The sequence below is a fragment of the Bombina bombina genome, chromosome 2 (assembly GCF_027579735.1).
Source record: "Bombina bombina isolate aBomBom1 chromosome 2, aBomBom1.pri, whole genome shotgun sequence".
NCBI classification, from domain to species: Eukaryota; Metazoa; Chordata; class Amphibia; order Anura; family Bombinatoridae; genus Bombina; species Bombina bombina.
This window is the reverse complement of record NC_069500.1, coordinates 748,753,455-748,765,576: the sequence shown is the minus strand read 5'-3', so window position 1 is coordinate 748,765,576 and position 12,122 is coordinate 748,753,455. Positions and strand designations below refer to the sequence as shown.

Sequence of the window (12,122 nt, the reverse complement as noted above, 5' to 3'; positions counted from 1 at the left end):
AGACTTGCATTGGACATTACATGGTAAGTGCCTATATTCACAGTTACCTTTGTATGCCAAAAGCTCATGGCCTTAGTTTACTTTAAAGCAGCATTGCTTTTCTGGATGTCAGCCTGTTTCCTTATAGAAGAAACATTGTCACCGCAAGATGGATCTGTTAAAAAATCAAGGGGACTTTTAATTATTATTATCATTTATTTGTATAGCGCCGCCAAATTCCGTAGCGCTGGGTAAAATGATAGGGATATACAATGACAAGGATTTGTGATAAAATACATAACAAACTAAAAAAATCTAGTACAGGAGGAAGAGGACCCTGCTCCGCAGAGCTCACAGTCTACAGGTTTATAGGGTGCAGAGACATAAGGTTGGGGTAGCTTGTCACATCTGTTGTGAGTCAGGCAGTTCATGTATTAGTTTGGTTCGGGTGAGGGATGGAGGAGAGATGGTAAGCCTCTCTGAATAGGTGGGTTTTCAAGGAGCGTCTGAAGCTATACTAGGTTTGAGACAGTCTTTTGGACTGTGGTAGAGAGTTCCAGAGAACAGGAGCAGCACTTGCGACATCTTGGAGGCGGGAGTGGAGAGACGTAGGTCAGAGGTTGATCGAAGAGGACGGGATGGGGAATATTTCACGATGAGAGAGGAAATATAGTTGAGAGTTAGACTGTTGTGTGCTTTGTAAGTTAGGGTTAATACTTAAAATTGTATCCTGGAATGTATGGGAAACCATTGTAGAGACTGGCAGAGCGGAGCAGCTGATGCAGATCATTCATAATAGATTGGAGGGAGGAGAGGCAGTGTTTTGGAAGGCCATTTAGGAGTAGATTGCAATAATCAATGCATGACAAAATGAGGGAGTGAATCATTATTTGTGTAGTTTTTTGAGTAAGGAAGCGATAAATTCTGGAAATGTTGCGTAGGTGTGAACTGAGTCTAGTGTGACCCCAAGACAGCAGAACTGGGGTGGGGTGTTGAAAATAGTCTCCAACCATAAGAGAAATGTCAAGAACAGCTCAGTTTTGGACAGATTGAGTTGGAGGTAGTGTAAAGACATCCAAGATGATTTTTAATATAATGGGTACAGTGTACTGATACAATTAAATAAATAAATATATATATATATATATATATATATATTCTTTTTTTCAAACACTTTACATAAATGTTCCTTTCCACCTATATGAATAAAACTTTATGAGCATTATTTTGGACATTAACACTATATAAATGTTATATATAGTGATGTATTTAAAGGATTATCAAAATAACATGCATATTATTAGACAATTATATAAGATGATTAAATATTGAAGAAATAAGTTAAACATTTTAGTCCCCATTTAGTATGTATTCAGCTCTCCCAGCATTTCACTGATGCAAACCTTCCATTTTTCAGGTATACTCCAAATCCACTCTGTGAGTGTGGGAATAGTGGCAATCCACTCAGTCAGCAGTGGCGTCTATTTAGCTATGGACAGGAACGGGAAGGTTTACGGGAGGGTATGTATTACCTAAAGAGATAGCCAGGGGAGAATGTACATACTGTAGTAAAACCATGGAAGTGTGTCTCATCCAAGAACAATAAAGAAATGGAAAATGTTATGGTTCTTACACGTGTATAAAAAGACACTAGGTATAACAACAGTTGAAGAGATACATTTTATAGACTTCTTTCAAAAGGTGGCGACAGTCCTTGAGCCATTACATCTGGGAATCTAATACTGAAGCTGTGGAGTCCATGAAAAAATGGGTAGGAAAAATTAAGGCAGTACCCTATTTACAAGACACTGCAAAACTCTTAAAACCAAATTAAGGCACCAAGAAAGAGAGATTGGCTGGACAACTCATCCTGACTAGAAACTGAACAAAGGTCTGAATGTCAAGAGACTACCAATTCTTTTAGGAAATAAAATTTTAAGTGGTTTCTTGCTTACATAACAACTACTGCATCTAAAAATGTGTTAAAATCACCAACCTATAAAATAAAAAAACCTAGAAATTTTAATGAAAAAAAGGGACCCAGTGATAAGAGAACTTTGCGCAGAGGAAAAGACCAAGGAGGAACACTTGACATCTAGACTAAATCTGCATATAAAGTTCTGTAGAACCAAGCTGGAGCAATCAGAATTACTGAGGAGAGCTCTTGCTTGAATAGAGCTATGATCTTTGGAATAAGGACAATTGAGAGAGAGAAAAAGAAACGACTAGAGCATCTAATAATTCCACTTGTGGATTTCTGAAAGTGGCACAGTATGTGGAAAGCTTATGATTTAGGGGAAAAGTCATAAAAACGATTTCTAGGAAGTCCCACCGTTGCACTCATCGAAAACCTCCTGATGCAAAGACAATTCTCACGTGTGAAAAGAACGGTTGAGACAATCTGCCTCCCAAAATGTTCACCCCTGTGTTCTGCTGTACTCAAAATTCATCAAACCTCTTTCATCCCTAAGAAACTGCAAACTCTGCCCTGTTGATTGTTATACCGTAGCTGTGATGTTGTCTGATTGGAAACGCAGAGTTCTAAAATATTGATTGGAAATCTCATGTCCTGAGTAAACCCAACCCCTGCGCTCTTCAAGACCCCAAGACCGCAACCCAAACCCACCAGACTGGCATTCATAGTAAAAAATACCCAGCACAGCTGAATACAAAATGCTCCCAGAGGGATTGAAATAAACGATTTACCAGAAAAGGGATTGTTTTCTTTTGACTGTAAAAGAATCATTTGAAAAAAACAAAGAAGAGTCCCAACTAGACTTTATATAAAGCCCCACTGTAGTTTAGACCGGAAACATAAACTTTAAATGTGAACCTCTGGAGTTTATCAAGAAGTTACACCTTAGGATTCATAAGTGAACTGTTGACATGTTCCAAATAATGCCCAATTTACATTTCTTTAATATAGATTAAATGGCACAGTCTTTATACCTACAACCGCCAGATGATAGTGAGAGCGAATATAGATAAAGTATCCAGTTCTATAAACCTTTCCGTAATGCACACTCCCAATATAACAAAATTTCTTCGATCAAAATTTCAAACACCACTCCACGGCTTTATATCACCCCAGAATAAAACAGGAGAAGCTAGACATATCTCACCAGTTATTCGCACGCTCTTCCAGACCTCAGTCTGTCCACCACCGCGGATCGAGCGGCGTCCTCCTGCAGACGGGGAATACCTGTGGCTTGTATCGCTCGGTTGTTCAAACAAACCAGTTCCGTGGCGTATCCAGCGTGTCACACCCGGCTCCTGTCCAATGAATGCCCAGTATAGTGACGTATCCTGCGTGTCACTACCGGCAAGGGCCAGGGGCGTGTTCAAAGTATCAGGGGCGTACTGGAGTTATCCTACAGTACCCCAAAGGCTGCGATTGATCCCCAAAGTAAAGGAACTTGTATTGACAGTAGAAGAGGGGCATAAACGGAAGGTTTAAAAATTCATTATTTGCTGGCAAGGTTGTGTAGGCAAGGTTTCAGATTACCATAGATGAAACTTCCGAAGAGGGCAAAAACTTTCCTTTACCTCCTCACAGATAGTAGATCCGGTGGGCTTATGCAGAAAGTGCTGGCTAGTGGTAAAATGGCATTATCTTTATCTAGTCTTTTTTTGGGGGTTACCCATACTCTCTACCGCTTAATTCTCTTTTTAAATGTCATAAATAAAGTTCTAAGTTTTATTTTTACCCATTGGTGCTTGGCTTGTTTCCTGATTTTTTGATAAAGAATCATTTGAGACAAACAATTGTAATATCTGCACCAATGACTTAGTATGCATAGTTGAAGGGGACGCAAGCAAATGGAATTGTATTTTAGGCTACTAACATCAGACCCACAACTTTCATGCATTGAGCTATCAACGGATGTAACATGGCACAAACCATATTTAACTTGGATCTGCAGTGAACTATGAAAGATAGAAACATAAGTAAGAAGTCTGTTATAGCCCTAGAAAAGAGACTCTGTTCTGCAGAACCAAGAAACTTCTTGAAACATTGATTTTCGACCCATCAACAGTAGATTGTTGATATGAGAAAACGCCATAGGTATAGATGGAGCCTGAACCAAAATATAATCCAGATATGGTGCTACTGAAATATCATGCGCTCTAATCACCAAAAATAGAGATCCCAGGACGTGGCAAAGCAACAAATTGTTGGACTCAAAATGTACATCAGAAAAAGTGTTGATCCCTGTGAATAGGGATATGGAGGAATTCATCCATAAACTATAATGTGGACATAAATGGGCTCTGTTGTATCAGAGGTAAAATGGTACAAATGGTTTCCTGTTTTAAAAGTATCAGATTTAAGATAGGGCTAAATTTCCCCCTTCTTTAGAACGTCAAAAGATTGTGTGGGGGGGGGGGGGGAATCGTTGACTCCATTCCAAATATATTACTGGAAATATGATCCAGATCATGAACACATGAACAAAAACACTTCTCAGGGACTTTTGGAACATGAAACAGAAGAAATGTTCCCCAAGGAGGACTTGACCAGAAGCCTAATCAGTAACCCTGAGATGCTATGATTAAACACCCAGGGATAGGAACTGAGACCACGCCTACTGAAACAGTCTTAACCTGTCCCTCACCAGAAATGGATCTAGATCATTATCATCATGCAAATTTGGAGGAAACAAAATTTATGCTTACTTGATAAATTTATTTCTTCCAGATATGGTAAATCCACAAGTTCATCTTAATTACTGTTGGGAAAATCACTCCTGGCCAGCAGGAGGAGGCAAAGAGCACCACAGTAAAACTTAAGTATCACTCCCTTACCTACAACCCCCAGTCATTCGACCGAAAGGAAATCGAGAAAAGAGAATAACATAAGGTGCGGAGGTATCTGAGGTTTAGTCAAAAACTCTTATAAAAAAAAAAAAAAAAAAAGGGTGGGTCCATGGACTCACCATATCTGGAAGAAATAAATTTATCAGGTAAGCATACATTTTGTTTTCTTCCTAAGATATGGTGAGTCCACGGGTTTATCTTAATTACTGTTGGGAACCAATACCCAAGCTAGACGACACACTTCGCAACCAAAAAGAAAGAATAGAAGCAGTAACTTTCTGACCTCTACGTTTCCCAGAAAAACAAACAAAAAGAGCAGAAAACTTGCGAAAATCCTTAGTCGCTACGAAAAAGAATTTAAGAGCACGAACCACATCCAAATTGTGCTACAGATGTTCTTTAACAGAAGAAGGCTTCGTACACAGAGACAGAACAACGATCTCCTGATTAATATTTTTTGTAGAAACAACTTTAGGCAGGAAACCTAACTTAGGAGAATCAAACTGCAAAGCTGAGAGTTCAAAGACTCTCCGAGCATAAGAAATAGCCAAAAGAAATAAAACCTTCCAAGATGACAACTTAATGTCTATGGAATGCATTAGCTCAAACGGAGCCTGCTGCAAAACTTTAAGAACAAGGTTAAGGCTCCAAGGCGGAGCAACAGATTTAAACACAGCCCTGATTCTGACCAAGGCCTGACAAAATGATTGTACGTCTGGCACATCTGCCAAACGTTTATGTAACAAAACAGATAAAGCCAAAAATTTGACCCTTTAGAGTGCTAACAGATAACCCTTTCTCCAGACCCTCCTGGAGAAAAGACAAAATTCTTGGAATCCTAACCATACTTCAAAAGTAGCAGTTGGATTCACAAAAATAAATATATTTTCGCCATATCTTAAGGTAAACCTTTCGAGTAACAGGCTTATGAGCCTGAATCATGGTCTTAATGACCGACTCAGAAAACCCACGCTTAGACAGAATCATGCGTTCAATCTCCAGACAGTAAGCTTCAGAGAAATGAGATTTGGATGAAGGAAGGGACCCTGAAGTAGAAGGTCCTTCCTTAAGGGTAGTCTCCACGGAGGTAGAGACTACATCTCTACTAGATCCGCATACCAGATCCTTTGAGGCCAAGCCAGAGCAATGTTTTATACGAGCAATGACTCGTAGAAGCGGAGCAAATGGAGGGAATAGGTATGCCACCCTGAAGTTCCAAGGAACTGCCAATGCATCTATCAGAAAGGCCTGAGGATCCCTCGACCTGGAACCGCAACTGTGAGCTTCCACCCACTGAATGATCCGAGCCACCTCCTTCATGGCTAAAGAACTCCAAGTTCCCCCCTGGTGGTTGATGTAAGCCACTGAGGTTATGTTGTCTGACTGGAATCTGATGAACTGGACTAAAGACAGTTGGGGCCAAGAGCATCAGAGCGTTGTAAATTGCCCTCAACTCCAGAATGTTGATAGGGAGAGCAGACTCCTCCCAAGACCAAAGTCCCTGCACCTTTAAGGAGTCCCAGACTGCTCCCCAGCCCAACAGGCTGGCGTCCATGATCACAATCACCCAGGAAGGTCTCAGAAAGCAAGTGCCTTGAGACAGGTGCTCCTGAGAGATCCACCAAGGGAGAGAGTCTTTCGTCTCCTGATCTAGAATTATCTTCTGAGATAGATCCACATAATCTCTGTTCCATTGTCTGAGCATGCGCAACTGCAGAGTTCTTAGATGAAATCGAGCAAAGGGGACAATGCCAATGGAAGCCACCATCAGGCCAATTACTTCCATACATTGCGCTACTGAAGGATGCACAGCAGACTGAAGTGACCGGCAAGAGAAAAGAATCTTTGCTTTTCTGACCTCTGTCAGAAAAATCTTCATCAGAATGGAATCTATTATTGTCCCTAAGAAAACTATCCTTGTAGCTGGAACCAGGGAGCTGTTCTCCAAATTCACTTTCCATTGTGAGAATGAAGAAAAGACAACATCTCTGTGTGAGATTCTGCTTGAGGAAAAGATGGTGCTTGAACCAATATGTCGTCCAAGTAGGGAACCACAGCAATTCCCCTGGACCGTATCACAGCCAAGAGGGCCCCTAGATCCTTTGAAAATATTCTGGGAGTTGTGGCAAGGCCAAAAGGAAGAGCCACAAACTGGAAGTGCTGGTTGAGAAAAGCAAACCTCAGAAACTTCTGATGATCTCTGTGAATGGGTACATGCAAGTATGCATCCTTTAGATCTATGGTCGTCATGAATTGACCCTCTTGTATTAAAGGAATGGTACGAATAGTCTCCATCTTGAAGGATTTGTTTAGACATTTCAGGTCTAGAATGGGACGGAAGGTTCCCTCCTTCTTGGGAGCCCCAAAAAATTTGAGTAAAACCCTAGACCCTGTTCCAGTATTGGAACTGGGACAATCACTCCCAGAGAAGAGAGATCCTGAACGCATTTCCAGAAAGCCTCTCTTTTTATCTGGTCTTGACAGGTGGAACCTGCCCCTGGGAGGGCAAGCTTTGAATTCCAACTTGTAACCCTGGAAAAAAATGTCCACAGCCCAGGGGTCTTAAACATCTCTTATCCAGACCAGAGAGAACTGAGACAGCCTGCCCCTACTTGATGTAAGCCTGGATCGGGGGCAAACCCTTCATGCTGACTTAGAGTCAGCCACTGGTTTCTTAGACTGCTTTCCCTTGCTCCAAGACTGATTTGTTTTCCAGGAAGGCTTGTTATGGTCCTGTTTCAATGAGGAAGAGGGTGGTTTTCTCTATAGTTTTGAAAGGAACAAAAATTACTCTGGCGTCCCTTGGGTCTGGCCTTCTTATCTTGAGGCAGAAAAGATCCCTTACCGCCTGTAATATCAGAAATGATTTCAGCCAACCCAGTTCCAAACAAGGTCTTCCCCTTGTAAGGAAGCGCCAGAAGCTTGACCTTTGAAGAAACATCGGTTGACCAAGACTTCAGCCATAAAGCCCTTCTGGCTAAGACTGCGAAACTAGAAGCCTTAGCTCCTAGTCTAAGGACCTGTAGAACAGCATCCGCTATAAAGAAATGTGCTAGCTTAAGAGCCATTATCCTATTCTGAGTCTCATCTAAAGGAGTCTCTTCCTGAAGAGAGTCAGACAATGTGTCAAACCAATAAGATGCTGCACTAGTCACCGTGGCGATACATACCACAGGTTGCCATCTCAGGCCTAAATGAACATAAATCTTTTCATCCATTGGATCCTTGAAAGAGCAACTATTCTCAATAGGAATAGTGGTTCTCTTAGCCAGAGTAGAAATGGCTCCTTCAACCCTTGGGAACCGTATACCAAGGATCCTTGATAGAGGATCCACCGGAAACATCTTCTTAAAAACAGGAGACGGAGTAAAAGCCACTCCTGGCTTCTCCCATTCCTGGGTTATGATCTCCTTAGCATGGTCTGGCACAGGAAAGACTTCCAAAGAGGAAAATACATCTAAGAAATCTAGTAAACTTAATAGTTTTTTTGAAATGACTATGACAGGAGTATCGGAGTCATCCAAGGTAGCTAAAACCTCCTTTAACAGTACTCGAAGGTGTTCAAGCTTGAATCTAAAGGAAACTCCTTCATTGTCAGAAAAAGGAATTATACTGTCCGAATCTGAAATCTCACCTTCAGAATGAGACTCATCCTCAGATCTATGAGGAACCTGTGAATTAGAACTTGGAACAGATACCTTACTATCCAAATTCTTAAGTTTCCTCTTACGCTTTCCCTGAATCCTAGGAAATTTGGCTAAAGCTGCAGATACCACCATGGATACCTGTGTAGCAATCTCTGCCTTTAAAAACAATCCACTGGGAGTTAGAGAGGAACCACAGGACACAGTGTGAGATGCCATAGAGATTTGGGATGAAATAGGAGATTACCCTGGTAATACCTGGACAGCATCCTCCTGAGAGGCATTAGGCTCCACATTGAAACATTTATCTTTTCCCTGTAATGTTTGTTTGACACAGGAGGAACAAAGTTGCATGGGGGCTGCAATTTGTGTATCTAAACACAATAAACAGGTTTAACTGAACAGAGTCCTGATCAACACTCCACACAGACCTCAGACGTGTTAAGCAAATAATTTAAAATAATTACGATCAACCTGCTGAGTTTATGTAATCAAGTGCTATGAGAAAAACATGAGCACTTTCACTCTGACTAAACCTCCCTCCACACCTCAGTTTATTGAGGCGCCTACCTTACCACCACAGCATAACAAGAATTCCTCCTCCAACTTTGTAGACTACGCTAGCCGAGAAGATGGAAACCCTGTTGCAAAAGGAACTTAGAGGAAAGGCTGATCACGTGATCAGATGAAGGAGAGGCATAAAAACATCCCGCGGCGCTACAGTAAGGGGGGGCGGAGCCAAAACCCGAAGTGAAAACTCACAAACGCTGCAAACAAATGCCGAACATTTAAACAAAAAGTCTCACTTTTCACAACAGCACTTTTACATACAAACGGATCACTTCCACTGTGACCGGAGAATAAATTTCCCTCATGCAATTCCCCTCTTACGCTGACAAAAACAGAACCCAAACACATTAACCCTTCTAGGTTAATGACAGTCTCTCAACACAGACCTCACCACTGTGCCTGCAGTCATGCCTTAGTGTGGCCCTTACACCAGGGTGAACTAATTTTTGTCCCAAATAGATTAGCAAGGTAGTGTAGCTTTTTAACCTAAGTGCACATATCTCCCCACCTGGAAGAAAAGCACTTACCTGCTCTGCTGCCCGGCATGTAGACAGTCCTTAGGTATGAAAGGACACATCTCCCCACAGAGACCTAGAACAAAGGCAGATAGCAAAGTAACTAACTTTGCTATCCCATACTAGGGCAGCAATGTTGAGAAAAGGACAGCAAGCACCTCTTTGCAAGTTCCCAACTGCTTTAAAGTCACCACAGCTCAACTGTAAAGACTAACGTGGGATACGGCTATACCCTAAAAACTTGCTAGGAGTTAAATCAATCTTCCCATCAGACACCTAAACTTTACTTCCTCCATGCACGAAAGGCAAAGAGAATGACTAGCGGTTGTGGGTAAGGGAGTGATACTTAACAGTTTTACTGTGGTGCTCTTTGCCTCCTCCTGCTGGCCAGGAGTGATATTCCCAACAGTAATTAAGATGAACCCATGGATTTACCATATCTTAGGAAGAAAGAACGTGGTTTCTTGTTCTGCTTGGGCTTGATCATGTTAGAATAGAATATGGTTTCCAGAAAAAGGTCTAGAAGAGTCTGACCTTGGTGAGGAGGAAGTAGACTTTTGAAACAAAAATTACCAACAGATCTATTCCTTCTAATAGACTTATATTCTAGGGGCAGAAAAGCACCCCTTTTCTCCAGAAACCGAAAAGTTTATATCCAACCAGGGCAGAAGAAATCTTCCTCTGAAAGGAAAGAGATAAAGACAAACCTTAGAGGACCATGTGCAGACCAAGACTTATTCACAAAGCTCTTCTGGTCATAAATGCTAATGTCACATTCTTAGAATTAAATTTAATGTCAATTTTGATGCTAAAGTGACCGGTTTTTAAAAATTCAATTAAAAACAGGGGCACTTTAATTCATCAAAATTGACATTTCACTCCTGTTGTGAAAAAAAACTTACCTTTTAATCTTCACAGCAGCTCCAGCTTCCTCCACCCGTTACAAAGCCTCTTCCTGGGTCTAAAATGAGGAATCCGGCTTCCTCCAATCACAGTGTTGAATCAGACACTGATTCCCCCGGGGGGGGGGGAGCCGTGATTGGAGGATGACTTATCCATCATTTCTGACATCAGAAATGGCTTGCAACGACCAGAGGAAGCTGGAGCTGCTGTGAAGATTAAAAGGTAAGTTTTTTTTCACAACAGGAGGGAAATTTAAATTTTGATGAATTAAAGTGCCCCTGTTTTTAATTGAATTTTTAAAAACCGGGCACTTAAGCATCAAAATTGACATTTACTTTAAACAGGATGAAATCCACAAAAGCATCACAAATAAAAGAATTTTATGCGACCTTGAAAATCTTCCATAGAAGATTCAGCCGAAAACAGGTCCCATAAAGAGTCACACCAAAGAGTGGAATCTGCTGCTGACGTAAAACCTACAGCTGGTAAAATGTAAAACCTGTTTCCTGAAAGACCTTTCCTTTTAAAGGTTGCAACTGCTAAACGTTTTCATGAAAGCGAAGTTTCTCAATAGAATTATATACACCATGCAGGAGGAATCAAAGCAACTTACTGTTTGCTTTAAAATGTTGGCAACTATACTTAATCTGTATTACATATATCTATTAGTTCCTGAAAATTATAAATTTGTTGATAAAATTGTAGTTGTATCCTTTGGTTAGCACTTTAGCTAACAACAAATTACATACGTGTAATTAAATACACAACACCAAGCCCACAGGTTACCAATAAAAGTTTTACTACAATACTAATAAAGGGGCTTTTCCCCTAATAATAAATGTAGTGACATTAGTTACACACACATTTGAATAATGGCTTGTGGATTCTCCCCACCTTATGGAGGAAATACATTTTGGGGAGGGACATTATTAGGTTCTTACTAGTATTGTCTTATTTCTATTCCAGAAAGACTATGGCCCAAACTGCAGATTCCATGAACGGATTGAGGAGAATGGATATCATTCTTATTCTTCTGTAAGGTGGCGTCACCATGGCCATCCAATGTATCTGGCCCTCAAGGGGAATGGGATGGCACGAAGGGGAAGCAGAACTCGACGCACCCATCCCTCTTCACACTTCCTTCCTTTACCTATTTGATCATGCAGAACAGAACTGTTAAGAGAATATGAATTGAGAAGCATATTACCTTTGTATACAAAGACTCCATCTCATAATGGCCAGACTGCATTTCAGATTAGAGATGTGAGTGAAACACCTTTGCAGGAGATGGTAACTTATCAGTATTATGGGGAGTATTCAGAGTATATCACACACACAATTTATTTATTGTAATATGTTCATGTAAGTGCAATCTGCAGTAATGTATTTACTCCAAAAATAAACATGAAAAGAACACGCAAACCTATTTTAAACTAAAAGATGAGAAGTCTTAAGTAACAATTTTTTTCTTACAAAGACAATAAACAAACATTATTGGAGATTTACGTTTATATATAGGTAAATTTTTTCATATACTTTATTAAATTGTATCTACTGTTGCTGTACTTCACTGCTGCATATTATACCATCACCATGTCCCCAGAGAGGCTAGAGTATATGCTGCAATTTTCTGGAGCTAGCTCGACAGTGGCTGTTTATATTATGGCATGAGCTCATTTAAAGTGATGGTAAA

The 12,122-nt window shown here is 40.7% G+C and overlaps 1 protein-coding gene across 1 annotated transcript in view; it reads left to right on the top strand.

The window, feature by feature from the left end:
- FGF22 (fibroblast growth factor 22) overlaps positions 1-11,588 on the top strand; it is a 61,517-nt gene extending 49,929 nt beyond the window's left edge. The window contains exons 4-5 of the mRNA XM_053700032.1: positions 1,397-1,500; positions 11,396-11,588. Coding sequence (XP_053556007.1) covers positions 1,397-1,500; positions 11,396-11,587 — 296 coding nt within the window. The 3' untranslated portion in view covers position 11,588. The remainder of the gene's footprint in view (positions 1-1,396; positions 1,501-11,395) is intronic.
- Positions 11,589-12,122: the final 534 nt, after the last annotated feature.